Consider the following 16,383-nt stretch of genomic DNA (forward strand, 5'->3'; position numbering starts at 1 on the left):
TTATGCAGATGTGGTGGTGTGCTAGTTTGAAGCAGGCTGGAATGTTTTGGTGAGAAGAACTAGATTACAGGCTGTGGAAAGAAAACAATGGTGATGTCTACTTCGCTCATAGGCTTGCTGAGAAGTATAGGGACAAGAAATAGAAACATTCGATAATCACTCTTGCTGGGGCTGCTGGCTGAGATGCATCTCTCTAACCTCACCCTCCATTTTGGGCTAATCCACTTAGCTTCCTAACCCTCTGGCTGAACCTTTAGTCTTCCTTGGGACTGGGGTAAGGTTGAGAGGGGTAGGGGGAAGGTGAAAGGGCGATTGGGAGCCCCTCCTGGGGACTCAGGTTTCTGGGAGGGCTGTTGTGTTTCTGTATTACCTTTTACCTTGTCTATCTCTGTCTCTGTCTATACTGTAACTATCTGCTTGTCTATTGTGCTAGCTGTAAATATAAGCTTCATTCAATTTCTAGAGCTGGCTGAGTCTAGTCTGGCTGATTTCCAAAGTGTGGGGGGGCAGGGAACACCCAAACCATCACAGGTGGGTTGTCCTGGGCTAATTATGCTAACGTGTAGGTGTGTGCTCTACTGGCTGAGTGCTTATATACTCAGGCTGTATGTAATAGAGTGTCTCTGGCATAAGTCACACTGAATCATCTGGAGTCCTTCGTGGCACGCCTCTGATCACATTGGCCCACAGGCCTGACCCAGTTTAGGAGGGACATTGAGATGCTTGAGCATGTCCAGAGAAGGGCAACGAGGCTGGGGAGAGGCCTTGAGCACAGCCCTATGAGGAGAGGCTGAGGGAGCTGGGATTGGTTAGCCTGGAGAAGAGGAGGCTCAGGGGTGACCTCATTGCTGTCTACAACTACCTGAGGGGAGGTTGTGGCCAGGAGGAGGTTGCTCTCTTCTCTCAGGTGGCCAGCACCAGAACAAGAGGACACAGCCTCAGGCTGTGCCAGGGGAGATTTAGGCTGGAGGTGAGGAGAAAGTTCTTCCCTGAGAGAGTCATTGGACACTGGAATGGGCTGCCCGGGGAGGTGGTGGAGTCGCCGTCCCTGGAGCTGTTCAAGGCAGGATTGGACGTGGCACTTGGTGCCATGGTCTGGCCTTGAGCTGTGTGGTAAAGGGTTGGACTTGATGCTCTGTGAGGTCTCTTCCAACCTTGGTGACACTGTGACACTGTGACACTGTGACACTGTGACACTGCGGTACCGCGGTCCCTGCAGCAAGCAGAGGTCTGCAAGCAGCACCGTGCTGCAACAGCAGCGTGCCATGCTCAGGCACCTCTACAGAATCACTGCATTTAGTATTCCCATACCCAACCCCATTCCAATGTTGCTTGTTTTTGACAGCTCTTTGCAATCTTTGCATTCGCAACATGCGGTGGCTACTCCGGAGAGCTGCGCCTCAGTGTGGACTGTGCAAACAAGTCAGAGAGTGACTTCAGCATCGACATAGCCTTTGCCTACCCCTTCAGGTAACTCCCTTTGGTTTGTGGTGGGGTATTGTGCTAGTCTGAGCCCAGCTGGGAGATTTGGGTGGGAAGAATTAGATGCTAGGCTGTGAAAAGGAAGCAATGCTGATGGCTGCTGCACTCAGAGGCTTGCTGAGATGTATAAGAACAAGAACACAAACATAGATAACACCCTTGGGCTGCACTTCTCTCTCATTAACCTGCTGTCTTTGTGACTAATCTTTCTGCATCCTAACCCATCTGGCCAACCCTCCAAATTCGCTTTGAACATAAGGCAAAGTCTGAGATAAGACAGAGGGGTGGGAAGGTGGTGGAAGGGTGGTTGGGAGCCCCTCCTGGGGACTCTGGTTTCTGGAGGGCTGTTGTGTTGCTATATCACTTTTAATTTGTCTATTTCTGTCTACAGCTGTATAGATTGTGAATCTCTGCTTGTATCTTGTGCTAAGCTGTGAATTTAAAGCCCCATTCTAATTTCCAGGCTCGGCTGAGTCTAGTCTGGGTGATTTCTGAAGTGTTTGGGGGCAGGTAACACCCAAACATTCACAGACATGTGCAGGGAGGCAGATGTGAAGCCCACTGTCAGCAGGCTTTTCCCATCAGTTCTAGCAGCTCTCCATTAAGCACTGATCTGGCAGTCCTGAATTCTCCTGTGCTGGTTTAAAGCTAATTGGGATATTTTAATGAGAGAAATTAGATGATAGGCTGTGGAAAGGAAACAATGGTGGTGTCTGCTTCACTCATAGGCTTGCTGAAAGGCACAAAACCAAGGACACAAACACAGATAAGGAAGTCAGAGTCTGTGTTTCTCCCTTGCTTCTGCCATATTAACTGCTTCTGCTTGGATCTGTGGAACCCAACTAATCCTTCTGCTACTAACCCCCTTTGCTGAGCCTTCCAACTCACCTTGCACATAAGGCAGATTCGGGGATAAGAGAGGGGAGTAAAAAGAAGGTGGAAGGGTGGTTGGGAGCCCCTCCTGGGCACTCTGGCTGGGTGGGAGGGGTATGGTGTTTCTGTATTACTTTTAACTTGTTTACTACTGTACATAGCTGTAAATATCTGTAATACATGGCAAATCTCTGCTTGTATCTTGTGCTAAGCTGTGAATACAAAGCTTCATTCCTTAGCTTCCACCCAGCTCAGTCTAGTCTGGGTGATTTCATTGGGGGGGTGATGCCCAGAACCACTACATCTCCTCATGGTGGTTTTTAGGCTCTGAGTGTGCAGGAGGAATGAATTTGGTTAAAACCTGGTGGGGATGGGGCAGTGAGAACTGCTGGGGAATGAGAGTCCTTTGAAGAGAGAGACACTGTGGGGCATGCAGAGATCTGGGAAGGCCAGGACAGCACAGTGAGCCCTGGGGCAAGGAAAAAGAACAGAACTACCTCAGCCTGAATTAAAGAAAGACTTACACCACAGTTAGTGGATAGTTCATCCAAGCTGGAGTCATCAGGCAAGGGAAAAGAACAAAGCCACATCAGCCTGAATTAAAGACAGGGTGACACCACAGTTAGTGGAGAGTTCATCTAAGCTGCAGATGAAGGAGGATTCCCAACCACTAGAGTAGCAAGGAACTGAAAATGCTGCTTCAAGAGAGATGTTGAGGTGCTGGAAGGTGTCCAGAGCAGGGCAGCAAGGCTGGGGAGGGGCCTGGAGCACAGCCCTGTGAGGAGAGGCTGAGGGAGCTGGGGGTGTGCAGCCTGCAGCAGAGGAGGCTCAGGGCAGAGCTCATTGCTGTCTGCAGCTACCTGAAGGGAGGCTGTAGCCAGGTGGGGTTGGGCTCTGCTGCCAGGCAAGCAGCAACAGAAGAAGGGGACACAGTCTCAAGTAGTGCTGGGGGAGGTCTAGGCTGGCTGTTAGGAGGAAGTTGTTGTCAGAGAGAGTGATTGGCATTGGAATGGGCTGCCCAGGGAGGTGGTGGAGTGGCTGTGCCTGGAGCTGTTGAAGCAAAGCCTGGCTGAGGCACTTAGTGCCATGGTCTGGTTGCTTGTCTAGGGCTGGGTGCTAGGTTGGACTGGCTGAGCTTGGAGGTCTCTTCCAAGCTGGTTGACTCTCTGGGGCAGGGAAAGGAGAAGATGAACCAAGTTGGAAGCATAATTTTGAAGTGTTTTTGAAAATCCTACTAATTGCCTGTCCTGATCTCTTGGTGCCTTCCAACCCCTAACATCCTGTGATCCTGGATGCTTAAAACTTGGAACCTAGCAGCTTGGGGAAACAGATTTTTATGTTGTTTGAGTACATCTGGAATCTGTAGTGGGGCTAAATTTACACATGTAAATGTTCATGCCATTTAGGAGCCTACTGCAAAAGCAAATCCACAGTCTTCTGTTTGGGGAGATGTCAGATCCACTCTAGAAACCTTTCGCTTTGCTGTAAGTGGTTTCTTTAAGGGATTGAGATGATTAGGGGAAAGAATACATAATCCAATCTCAAGTCTAAGTACACTATGACTCTGAGATAATTCTCCTTCCTTGGGAACCATCACATGCTTGTTTGCTCCTGACTGCTGTGCACAGGCCAGATGTAACAGCACACACTGCTTTAACATGGTCTGAAATACAGCAGCTTCCAAAGAGTGGAAACTGAATTTGGTTCCTTGCACTGTTGTTCCTCCTTGACACACAGTTATTACTCCAAAGAGACACATCTCCTGGCATTACAGATGTGGTAGAGAGTAGCTGAAGATGAGGCAGCAGTGTGCCCAGGTGGGCAGCAGAGCCAATGGCATCCTGGGCTGGCTCAGGAGCAGTGTGGGCAGCAGGACAAGGGAGGTTCTTCTGCCCCTGTGCTCAGCACTGCTCAGGCCATAGCTTGAGTGCTGTGTCCAGTTCTGGGCTCCTGAATTCAAGAGAGATGTTGAGGTGCTGGAAGGTGTCCAGAGAAGGGCAACAAAGCTGGTGAGGGGCCTGGAGCAGAGCCCTGTGAGGAGAGGCTGAGGGAGCTGGGGGTGTGCAGCCTGCAGAAGAGGAGGCTCAAGGCAGAGCTCATTGCTGTCTGCAGCTCCCTGAAGGGAGGCTGTAGCCAGGTGGGGTTGGTCTCTTCTGCCAAGCAAGCAGCAACAGAACAATGGGACAGAGTCTGAAGTTGTGCCAGGGCAGGTCTAGGCTGGATGTTAGGAGGGAGTTGTTGTCAGAGAGAGTGATTGGCATTGGAATGGGCTGCCCAGGGAGGTGGTGGAGTTGCTGTGCCTGGAGGTGTTGAAGCCAAGCCTGGCTGGGGCACTTAGTGCCATGGTCTGGTTGCTTGGCTAGGGCTGGGTGCTAGGTTGGCCTGGCTGAGCTTGGAGGTTTCTTCCAACCAGGCTGATTCTCTGATTCTATGGTTTTTGGTGGGGTGTTTTGTCTTTTAAAATTGTCTGCATTTTCTTTCATTTCTGCTTAGTATGCATAAAAGGGAGCCTGAACATTGAGTTATGTGAATTTGTGATGTGATTCACTTCCAAATAGGTCATTTGTCCAGAAGCCATTTCAGAATACACCCTACAGTAAAGATCTTTTAGTTTGCATGATTATAAGATAGTACTTTATGTTAAGTACTGTTAAAATGAAGAGGAAGAAGCCAGCAACTGGTGTTTTACTAGACACGGTGTCCTCTGCTTCTGGAAAGAAGTGGATGGATCCCCTCTAAGCCTTGCTGAGAGAGAACTGGAAGTAACTGCTGAGTACTTGCAACGTTCCAGCACGTTGGAAGGATGGTGCCAAACAGGGTTTCTTTGCAGAAGGCATAATGGAATTATAGAATAGAATCATAGAATCAGCCAGGTTGGAAGAGACCTCCAAGCTCAGCCAGGCCAACCTAGCACCCAGCCCTATCCAATCAACCAGACCATGGCACTAAGTGCCCCAGCCAGGCTTGGCTTCAACACCTCCAGGGACGGTGACTCCACCACCTCCCTGGGCAGCTCATTCCAATGCCAATCACTCTCTCTGACAACAACTTCCTCCTAACATCCAGCCTAGACCTGCCCTGGCACAACTGGAGACTGTGTGCCCTTGTTCTGTTGCTGGCTGCCTGGCAGCAGAGCCCAACCCCACCTGGCTACAGCCTCCCTTCAGCTAGTTGCAGACAGCAATGAGCTCTGCCCTGAGCCTCCTCTGCTGCAGGCTGCACCCCCCCAGCTCCCTCAGCCTCTCCTCACAGGGCTGTGCTCCAGGCCCCTCCCCAACTGAGGCTGACCCTTGAACTGTGTGTGTGCCTCCTAGCTGTGGCTGGTGTGCTGAGCACGCACTGGCAGGGTGTTTGGCATGCACAGAGGACTGGCTGCTGCATGCTGAAAGCACATCTGTAACCTGCAGGTTAGAAGGGAGATGAGACTTAGCCAGCTGCTCCTGTGGGGGAAGCGTGAAGATAGAATCATAGAACAGATTGGAAGGGACCTCAAAGCTCATCCAGTTCCAACCTCCTGCCATAGGCAGGGACACCTCCCACTAGAACAGCTTGCCCAAGGCCTCATCCAACCTGGCTTTGAACACCTCCAGGGAGGTTGTGGAGCACAGAAGCACCCGATGTGATCTTTGACCACATTGGGTGCTTCTGTGCTCCAGAGGCTCCCTGGGCAACCTGTGCCAGTGTCTCACCACCCTCGCTGCAAAGAACGTCCTTACATCCATTTTGAGACTCCCCTCTGTCAGTTTAAACCCATTCCTCCTCATCCTGTCATTACAAGACCTTGTCAATAGTCCCTCTCCAGCCCTCCTGTAGGTCCCCTTCAGATACTGGAGGGCCACTATAAGGTGTCCTGGAAGCCTTCTCTTCTCCAAGCTGCAGAGCCCCAACTCTGGTAGCCTGTACTCACAGCAGATGTGCTCCAGCCTTCTGAGCATCTTCCTGGCCTCCTCTGGACCCACAATTTGGAGTTTTGCAGAGCTGAGGCACATGTTAAAAATGCCCAAAGGTTTACAGACTCCATGAGGTAGCAGGTGGGTGCCTGGAACCTCTGGCCCAGTGCTACCTCTGGAACTTGGTGTCATTGTCACTGTTTTGCCTAGATACTCCTGTGACTTCCTTCGAGTTTGCTCTCTCTGCTTTTCCCCAGGGCTCCTTGCAAAGAACAGAGAGGGAGTGCTCTGAAAACAGGAGATTAGTTGGGAATGGTAACACCTCATATTAGAGCAGGGAAAAGTAGGCATTTAAAGCTCCCTCATCAAGACTGATCCTGAAGCTCATCTGCCTGCATAGGGCATGGAAGCTTCGTGCAGGTAGGATGAGTTTCTTCCCAGTTACCTTTCATGCAGGTTTAAATAAGTCCATATTCAGAAGGCATTTTCTTTTCAAGTGCCTTCAGTGTTCTGGTTGCTGGCTGACAGCTGGGGGAGGTGTAGGAGGAAGGAGAGATGCTGCCGAGCATCTGACACCGCAGTGCCGTTGTGGTTGTCAGCAGTGACACTGAAGCGGTCGAATACCTGAGCACTGCTTTTTATGAGCTGTGCCTTCCAGCATGACTTGGAATGGAAAAAAAAGCCCTGCAGCCATGCCACCAGCTGCTTTCCTTCCTGCTGCTGTGAGTTTGAGGTTGTCTTTTCGCCTAGAAGTTGAACTATGAGACCTTGGCTAGCTGGTGACAAAGTGTCAAGGGCTTTCAGCCAGAAAACAAACTTGTAAGGCTCAACAGGGCAGCTTGGCAAAGCAAGAGGACTTGGGGCCTCAGTTCTAGCTTAACTTTCCCAGAGACTCAAATATAGTTAATAGAACCAATTACAATTTATAGGATGCTCTTCCCTCTTCCCCCTTCTTTCCCAAAGAAAAGGAATTAGATGGAGAGGGAGGAAAGGTGAAACAGACCCAAACAAATAATCTCACTTCCATTTGGAAGTTGAAAGAAGGGAAAACTTCAACAGTCAATAACAGGTATTTGAGGTAGGGAAAGTTCCAAAAGGTATGGGGCAGGGGAAAACAAGGTACAAAGTCTGTAAATAGAACCAGATTTGCTGGCAGTGGTTTTGCCTGCCTCGTGGGTGATGGCCATGTGGTAAGACAAGGAGTGGCAGGAAGCAGGATGGTGATGCTGGCAAGCAGGGAGGCAGGGTGAGAGAGAGAGATAGGAAGGTCCTCTGTTTGTATAGGGATCTTAGGCAAGAAGGGGCAGTGAGCTAACCACCACACCTGGTAGAGCTCAGACCACCCCTGGGAGGGGGTCAGGACTACCTGGGGTCAGGGTCAAGACCACTCCCCCAGGAGGGTTAACCCTTTACACTTGGGGGCTTTGGAAATGAGACTGAAGGAACTGGAAAATGTTCCCATTAAGGCAAGATCAGAATGGGGAGGGAGTTTTGCCAGCTGAAAGTGGGGGACAGCTCTCACAATTGTGATGGGCCCCAGAAGCACAAGGCCACCTTAGATAAAGAGGGAGAATGCAGAAGGGCAAAGCCTGTGCTGATGGGGCCTGGGGTATGTGATTAAAACATGCACAGTCACCAAACTGGCTTCTAACCAGTGATTCATGTAGCCTCAGGCCAGCCCTGAGTGGGCTGGAGAAGCATTGTACTCCACAGCAGGTAGCTCTAGAGGATGCTGCAAACCAAGGAGCATCTCCATATGCTCTGAAGGAGACTTTTTTCTCAGCATTAACCTACAAGTGGCAGAAGGTCTCCAGCAAACAGTATGTGTGACTTAGAGCAATCCTTAGTTTCAGAGCACAGGAAGCTTTTACAGGGTACAGTTAAAGTCAAGGAAGAATTAGTCTTAGTTTGAAGTTATGGCAACACAGAAGGTGTGCTTGACTCCTGCTCTCTCTTACTGCCATTAGCACTCTGGAAGCAGGAACCTGTGGAGCACCAAGATGAAATAAAAGTGTTAAGAAATGGCCTGGTTGCTTCTCATTTCTGCCAGAATCACATTCCCTTCCCAATTGAATTGTAGCCCTGGGCTCATTTGCCCGTTGAAAAGGTGGGGAAGTACAGATAAGTACATTAGTTACCAGGGAAGGCCTCAGAGTTACCTGGTGAGGTGGTGCTTGTGCACCGCTGGCACACCACAGAATCATAGAATCAACCAGGTTGGAAGAGACCTCCCAGATGATCTAATCCAACCTATCACCCAACCCTGTCCAATCAACCAGACCATGGCACTGAGTGCCCCAGCCAGGCTTTTTTTGAGCAGCACCAGGGGCAGTGACTCCACCACCTCCCTGGGCAGCCCATTCCAATGCCAATCACTCTCTCTGGCAACTTTCTCCTCACATCCAGCCTAGACCTCCCCTGGCACAACTTCACACTGTGTCCCCTTGTTCTGTTGCTGCTTGCCTGGCAGCAGAGCCCAACCCCACCTGGCTACAGCCTCCCTTCAGCTAGTTGTAGACAGCAGTGAGCTCTGCCCTGAGCCTCCTCTTCTGCAGGCTGCACCCCCCCAGCTCCCTCAGCCTCTCCTCACAGGGCTCTGCTCCAGGCCCCTCCCCAGCCTTGCTGCCCTTCTCTGGACGTGTTCCAGCACCTCAACATCTCTCTTGAACTGAGGAGCCCAGATCTGATCCTTCATAGGTTCCTATGCAGTAGGTCTGAGTGGGGCTTTCACGTGGCAGGAGCATGGGAGGCAAAGCTGTTCCCCATCTGAGGGTTACCCTGTGCCAGGGCTCCTGCTCTGGGCTCACACTGCTGGGATGCTGTAACTGCAGCATGACTGCTGAGTACCTGAACCCAGCCTGGCCCCACCATCACTTCTGGACCATGCAGCAGGGAGGATGCTTGTCCATCTACAACTATACCAATTCATCTAAGCTTCCCGCCACCCACATCCATGACCTTGTAGTCACCTTGCATCATGCAAAGAAACCTAGTTCAGACCCTAGTGCCCCCACCAGTGCCTCCTGTAGCTCTGCCATAGTCCTGCATATCCTGGCAGACTCATCCATGAGCAGGCTGATACTCATAAGGCTCCTTCAAATAATCATCTGAAGGTTCTCCTCATTTCTTTGGCCTGATTCTATTTTTATCACAAAGGATTCCTTTACCTCTTCATGCTTTAAAGCATGAATCAGCCTTTCTTCTGGATACCTGTGTATCTGTTTCAATAGTTTCACAAGTTCAAACAGGATTAGCAATGATCCCACAGCAGCAGCTTCCCTCAGCATTAGGATCCGTGCCTGGTACAGTATCTATTGTATTAGGATGCTCATCAGTTTGACCCTCACCCCAGTAATGATTCCTTGAGTGGGGTTAAAAACTCAGCACCTAGGAACTGTTTGTTGTTCTCCCAGTCCATCAGCCTTTCAGGTCAGGTTTGTCAGTTATCCAAGTGCTCTGCAGCAAGATTATCTGGGCCACTCAATTCAAGAAAGATGTTGAGGTGCTGGAACATGTCCAGAGAAGGGCAACAAAGCTGGTGAGGGGCCTGGAGCACAGCCCTGTGAGGAGAGGTTGAGGGAGCTGGGGGTGTGCAGCCTGCAGCAGAGGAGGCTCAGGACAGAGCTCATTGCTGTCTACAACTACCTGAAGGGACATTGTACCCAGGTGGGGGGTGGCCTCTTCTCCCAGGTAACCAGCAATAGAACAAGGGGACACAGTCTCAAGTTGTGCCAGGGTAGGTATAGGCTGGATATTAGGAAGAAGTTCTTCACAGAGAGAGTGATTTCCCATTGGAATGGGCTGCCCAGGGAGGTGGTGGAGGCACCGTCCCTGGGGGTGTTCAAGCAAAGCCTGGATGAGGCACTTAGTGCCATGGTCTGGTTGACTGGATAGGGCTGGGTGCTAGGTTGGACTGGATGATCTTGGAGGTCTCTTCCAGCCTGGTTGATTCTATGATTCTATCTGTCTCTAGTAAGGGTCCTGGCAAAGGTCCCATTTGTTTATTTGTATTATTTTCTTCTAATCCCAGCAATATTTTTGTCATGTACTTTGCTATTCATTACTTTAACTGTGAGGGGTGAATAGCACAAACAACACCACGCATATTTGTCGTTGAAATTCATTGTTCTAAGGTGCTTTTAAACCAGTTCTCCTCAAAGCAATTTTGTTTTCACTGCCAGGCTTGGCACAATGAGTCTGCACTGAAGAGTTTTCCTAGAGAGTTGTTCATGTCATAGAATCACAGTCTGCATGCCCTGGTTTAAGCCATCATAGAATCATAGAATCAGTCAGGGTTGGAAGGGAGCACAAGGAGCAGCCAGTTCCAACCCCCCTGCCATGCCCAGGCACACCCTACCCTAGAGCAGGCTGCACACAGCCTCATCCAGCCTGGCCTCAAACACCTCCAGCCATGGGGCCTCAACCACCTCCCTGGGCAACCCAGTCCAGCCTCTCACCACTCTCCTGCTCAACAACTTCCTCCTCACATCCAGCCTGAATGTCTCCACCTTCAGCTTTGCTCTATTCCCCCCAGTCCTGCCACTCCCTGAGAGCCTAAAAAGTCCCTCCCCAGCTTTTTTGTAGCCCCTTTCAGATCCTGGCAGGCCACAAGAAGGTCACCTGGGAGCCTCCTCTGCTCCAGCCTGCACAGCCCCAACTCTTTCAGTCTGTGCTCACAGCAGAGCTGCTGCAGCCCTGCTGGCCCTGCTCTGGACACTCTCCAGCATCTCCCTATCCTTCTTGTAATGGGGGCTCCAGAACTGGATGCAGTACTCCAGGTGGGGTCTCAGCAGAGCAGAGCAGAGCAGAGGGGGAGAATCCCCTCCCTGGCCCTGCTGGCCACAGTTCTGCTGCTGCAGCCCAGGCTCTGCTTGGCTCTCTGGGCTGCAAGTGCACACTGCTGGCTCCCCTTGAGCTTCTTGTCCAGCAGCATCCACAAGTCCTTCTCCTCAGGGCTGCTCTCCAGCCACTCACTGCCCAGCCTGGATTTGTGCTTGGCATTGCCCTGACCCAGCTGCAGGGCACTGTCACAAGCTTCATGTTTTTCTTGGAACCAGCAGAGCAGTGCTGGAATGTTTGGGCTGATTGCAGTGAGACTTTGCATCGCAGAAGTGCTCTGCAGGTGCTGTGCTGCGCAGAGGCAGCCTGCTGCTGGCCAGAGACATCTGCTGGAAGCATCACTTGCTGCCCTCTGCTTATCTGCTTTCTGCAAATCCCTGCCCTGACCAAAGGAGGAATGTCTCAGGGGCTGGTATAGGGCTGAGCACCAGGAGATGAGGGATTGAGCTGCACTCATTGCAGTGCAATGGAGAAGGAGCATTCCAGTACAATCAGAGAATGCTTTAGGTTGGAAGGGACTTAAAGATCATCTAGTCCCAACTGCTCTGCCATGAGCAGGGACACCTTTCACCAGAACAGGTTGCTTGAGGCTCTATCCAACCTGGCCTCTTCCCAGGGAGGGGACATCCACAACCTCCCTGGGCAGCCTGTGCCAGTATCCTGCCACCCTCACTCTAAAGGTTGTCTTCCTAATATCCATTCCAAATTTACCCTCCTCCAGCTTAAAGCTCTCCCCTCCTCATCTACCACTACAGACCTGTGCAAAAAGTCAGGTAGTGCCAGGACTGGGGGGAATGGAGCAAAGCTGGGGGTGGGTAGGTTCAGACTGGAGGTGAGGAGGAAGCTCCTCAGCATGAGAGTAGTGAGAGGCTGGACTGGGTTGCCCAGGGAGGTGGTTGAGGCCCCATGACAGGAGGTGTTTGAGGCCAGGCTGGCTGAGGCTGTGTGCAGCCTGCTCTAGGGTAGGGTGTGCCTGGGCATGGCAGGGGGCTTGGAGCTGGATGATTCTTGCGGTCCCTTCCAACCCTGTCTGATTCTATGATTCTTGTGCTGGGGTCTCCAGAATCCAGAACTGCACCCAGGACTGCAGGTGGGGTGTGAGGAGAGCAGAGCCAAGGGGCAGAATCCCCTCCCTTGCCCTGCTGCCCACACTGCTCTTGCTGCAGCCCAGCACAGGGTTGTGTCTGGGCTGCACTCGCACTTCAGGCTCCTGTTGAGCTTTGCATCAGCCCAGACCCCCAGGGGCTGTTCCTCAGGGCTGCTCTCAGCCATTCCCCACCCAGCCTGGAGCTGTGCTTGGGATTGTGCCCATCCAAACTCTTGGTTTTGTTGTGACATTCACCCTGAAACCTCCTTGGGCAATCTTGGCCCAGGCGAGCACATGGTTAAAATTTCAGTCCAGTTGCACCTTTGCCAGTGGTGAAGGGTAAGCTGTGGACAGGCTTTAGGAGAAGTGAGCCCTGGTTGCTGGTTAAACAAAATGGCATTGCCTGGTGGTGCTAATGTGGCAACCTGGGTGATAGACACATCTGCACCTCAGCAGTGAGCAGAACAAAGGTTGTCCTCCATTTGATTTTAAACCACCTGTTAGTACCTTTCCAGTGTGCTGGTAAAAGTCTCTTCTTGAACTAATCTCTCTTCTGGAGGAAAAGGAATTTGTGTTTTGTGGGAGCTTTTCATGCCCTCTCTAAGCATCTCGTTGGAATAAAGGCTTTCCCATCCAGTATCTTGTCAAATATGTGCTTCATCTGCATGCCATGGGGAGGCTGGGCTTTCCTTTCAAATGGGACAGCCAGATCTAAATTGCCTGCTTAGAAGCTACAGATGATAATTAAGGAGAAAGTAGCTAATCTTTGTGCTTTGCAGCTACCCTGCTTTGGAAAAAGCCTGGGTTAATGTTAGCACATTTCTGTGCCAGAGTGTAGTAGCCTTCTGCTTTATTGGTATTGTTATTCTCCATGAGGAGCAAATCTTGCTTCTGAATTCAGTGGAAGATATTCAGTCCAAAGGATTAGAAATGTCTCATGGCTGGGAGAGCAGCAGCTGATGGGGAATAGGAAGCCTTTAAGTCATTGCCTGCAGTGCTGACTTTCAGGCAGCTGTGGCAGGCTCTCCTCCCAGCTGTCTTGGGCTGCTGTACAAGTGGAGGGGGGAGATAGGAAGGGATAATTTTGTCTGTTGAACTCCCTGTTTTCTCTTGCACGTGTTCATCTCATGCCCCTTCTGCAAAAGCTAATGTGGCACTCCTGTGGGCAGGCAAAAGCAAAAGGATAAGATAGGATAGGATAGGATAGGATAGGATAGGATAGGATAGGATAGGATAGGATAGGATAGGATAGGATAGTATCAACCAGGTTGGAAGAGACCTCCAAGCTCATCCAGTCCAACCTAGCACCCAGCCCTATCCAGTCAATCAGACCATGGCACTAAGTGCCCCAGCCAGGCTTTGCTCGAAAACCTCCAGGGACAGTGACTCCACCACCTCCCTGGGCAGCCCATTCCAATGCCAATCACTCTCTCTGACAACAACTTCCTCCTCACATCCAGCCTGAACCTCTCCTGGCACAAATTGAGGCTGTGTCCCCTTCTTCTGTCCCTGGCTGCCTGGCAGCAGAGCCCAACCCCACCTGGCTACAGCCTCCCTGCAGGCAGCTGCAGACAGCAATGAGCTCTGCCCTGAGCCTCCTCTGCTGCAGGCTGCACACCCCCAGCTCCCTCAGCCTCTCCTCACAGGGCTCTGCTCCAGGCCCCTCCCCAGCCTTGCTGCCCTTCTCCAAACACCTTCCAGCACCTCAACATCTCATTTGAATGGAGGAGCCCAGAACTGGACACAGCACTCAAGGTGTGGCCTGAGCAGTGCTGAGCACAGGGCCAGAAGAACCTCCCCTGTCCTGCTGCCCACACTGCTCCTGAGCCAGGCCAGGATGCAAATGTTGCAGTAGCTGTAGATGTGCTCTGTGCCAAAACACAAATGTCCCAGTTTCCCAGGTGGATTTGGCAGAGCTCCCAGGAAGGTGAGAGGCACTGACTAAACTCTGCATGACCCATCCCAGATTAATGAAGAGAGAAATATCCATCCTGGAACTCCTCAGACCAGAACTTGGTGCCTTTGGAAAAGTTTTTGCATTAGCAGGAGTGGCAGAGATGGTCAGGTGAAGCTCAGCAGCAAAGAGGGCAAGCTGCATGGTTGCAGTGGTCCTTTCTGGTTTTGCAATTGGTTGGACCAGAAAAGTGGCATCAATTGAGTCACTTTTTTCATCTAACAACCTCATCTAGCACAGCAGATCTGGGCTTAACACCCAGGAAGATGTTCAGTTATACATGACTGAGTCTGGAGATTAGAATCAGAATGGTTTACGTTGGAAGAGACCTCAAAGCTCAGTCACTTCCAACCCCCTGCCATAGGCAGAGACACCTCCCACTAGAACAGGTCCCTCAAGGACTCATCCAACCTGGCCTTGAACACCTCCAGGGAGGTTATGGAGCACAGAAGCACCCAATGTGATCAAAGATTAAAGATCACATTGGGTGCTTCTGTGCTCCACAGCCTCCCTGGGCAACCTGTGCCAGTGTCTCACCACCCTCACTGCAAAGAACCCTTTCCTAACATCCAGTTTCAATCTCCCCTCTGCCAGTTCAAACCCATTCCTCCTCATCCTGTCATTAACAGACCTTGTCAATAGTCCCTCCCCAGCCTTCCTGTAGCCCCCTTCAGATACTGGAAGGCCACTCCAAGGTCTCCTCCAAGCCTTCTCTTCTCCAGGCTGCACAGCCCCAACTCTCTCAGCCTGTCCTCATAGCAGAGCTGCTGCAGCCCTCTCAGCATCTTGGTGGTCTCCTCTGGACTGGCTCCAACAGTTCCATGTCCTTTATGTGTTGGGGCTCCAGAACTGCCCCCAGGACTGCAGGTGGGGTGTGAGGAGAGCAGAGCTGAGGGGCAGAATCCCCTCCCTTGCCCTGCTGCCCACACTGCTCTTGCTGCAGATTGCCATCAATACTCTGATGATATTATCTGGCTCCTCAGGATGGGCATTAAGGGCTCACCAATGTCTTTCATTACCCTTTGCAGCAGTTTGAACCCCGATTTCAGCAGTCCTTTCTGTACCAGATTTTGGGCTCCTGTCGAACAGGTTTGCCTGGCAAGGATGTCTGGGTTTTACCTGTTGTTAGTGGAAACTGGAAATGCTGTGAGCAAGGAGCCTGGCATTGCATCCTGCTGAGCCAATGCCAGGAAATAAATCTTGCAGGATACAGATATCTCCAATTGTGCTACCTACACAAAAGTCCCTTTGTGTTTTACATCATCTAATGAGGCAAAGCAGACCAAAGCATGAAGATGTATTTTGTCCCTTCATATTTTATGTGGTCTAATGATGCCAAGCAGGCTGAAGTATGAAGATGTATTTTTAACTAGGAGATGCATTATCTTTTCTGCATTAGCTCTGGTTTGTATACCCTGATCATTTGTAGGGCTGGCCAGAAAATTGCAGCTCCATTTTCTTTACTCTTTTAATGTTAGAGGTTTGCTGTTTAGTGGTTTGTTTGTTTTTTCCCCAATGTAAAAAGATTTTATTCCATAATAACTTCAATGCCAGAACTTTCTGAGCTCTTCAGAGTATGAACCCACCACACAGCTTCCCTGGCTGTGAAGGCAGCAGAGACCTTGGTCAAGCCTCTGTATTAAAGCAAGTCCATAAACAACCTGAATGTGGAGCTCACATAGACAAGCTGAGTGTTGTAATCAATGAGCTATTGACTTAGTTGGAGCTGTTTGCTCTTCCATTGTCTCCTGGGTCACCAAAAAGGTGATCCAGGTCTGCAGAATAAAGATGCTTATTTTCAGCTCCAAGTGAATCTGTTTTTAGAGTGGGAAATAGTATTGCACATTTTTGTGACCAGAGAATCACAGAATTGAATCAGTTTGGGTTGGAAGGGACCAGAAGGCTCTTCTAGTTCCAACCCCCCTGCCATGCCCAGGGACACCCTACCCTAGAGCAGGCTGCACACAGCCTCAGCCAGCCTGGCCTGAAACACCTCCAGCCATGGGGCCTCAACCACCTCCCTGGGCAACCCAGTCCAGCCTCTCACCACTCTCATGGTGAACAACTTCCTCCTCACATCCACTCTGACTCTCCCCACCTCCAGCTTTGTTCCATTTCCCCCAGTCCTGTCACTCCCTGACAGCCTCAAAAGTCCCTCCCCAGCTTTTTTGTAGCCCCCTTTCAGATCCTGGCAGGCCACAAGAAGGTCCCCTGGGAGCCTCCTCTTCTCCAGCCTGCACAGCCCCAACTCTTTCAGT

The 16,383-nt window shown here is 51.0% G+C and overlaps 1 protein-coding gene across 1 annotated transcript in view; it reads left to right on the forward strand.

Annotated features, from left to right (window-relative positions):
* The window catches only part of SYNPR (synaptoporin), a 197,628-nt gene that overhangs the window by 141,961 nt on the left and 39,284 nt on the right, over positions 1 to 16,383 (forward strand). The window contains exon 3 of the mRNA XM_064156996.1: positions 1,346 to 1,470. Within this exon, the coding sequence (XP_064013066.1) occupies positions 1,346 to 1,470 (125 nt within the window). The remainder of the gene's footprint in view (positions 1 to 1,345; positions 1,471 to 16,383) is intronic.

Source organism: Pogoniulus pusillus, chromosome 16 (genome assembly GCF_015220805.1).
Source record: "Pogoniulus pusillus isolate bPogPus1 chromosome 16, bPogPus1.pri, whole genome shotgun sequence".
Lineage (NCBI taxonomy): Eukaryota > Metazoa > Chordata > Aves > Piciformes > Lybiidae > Pogoniulus > Pogoniulus pusillus.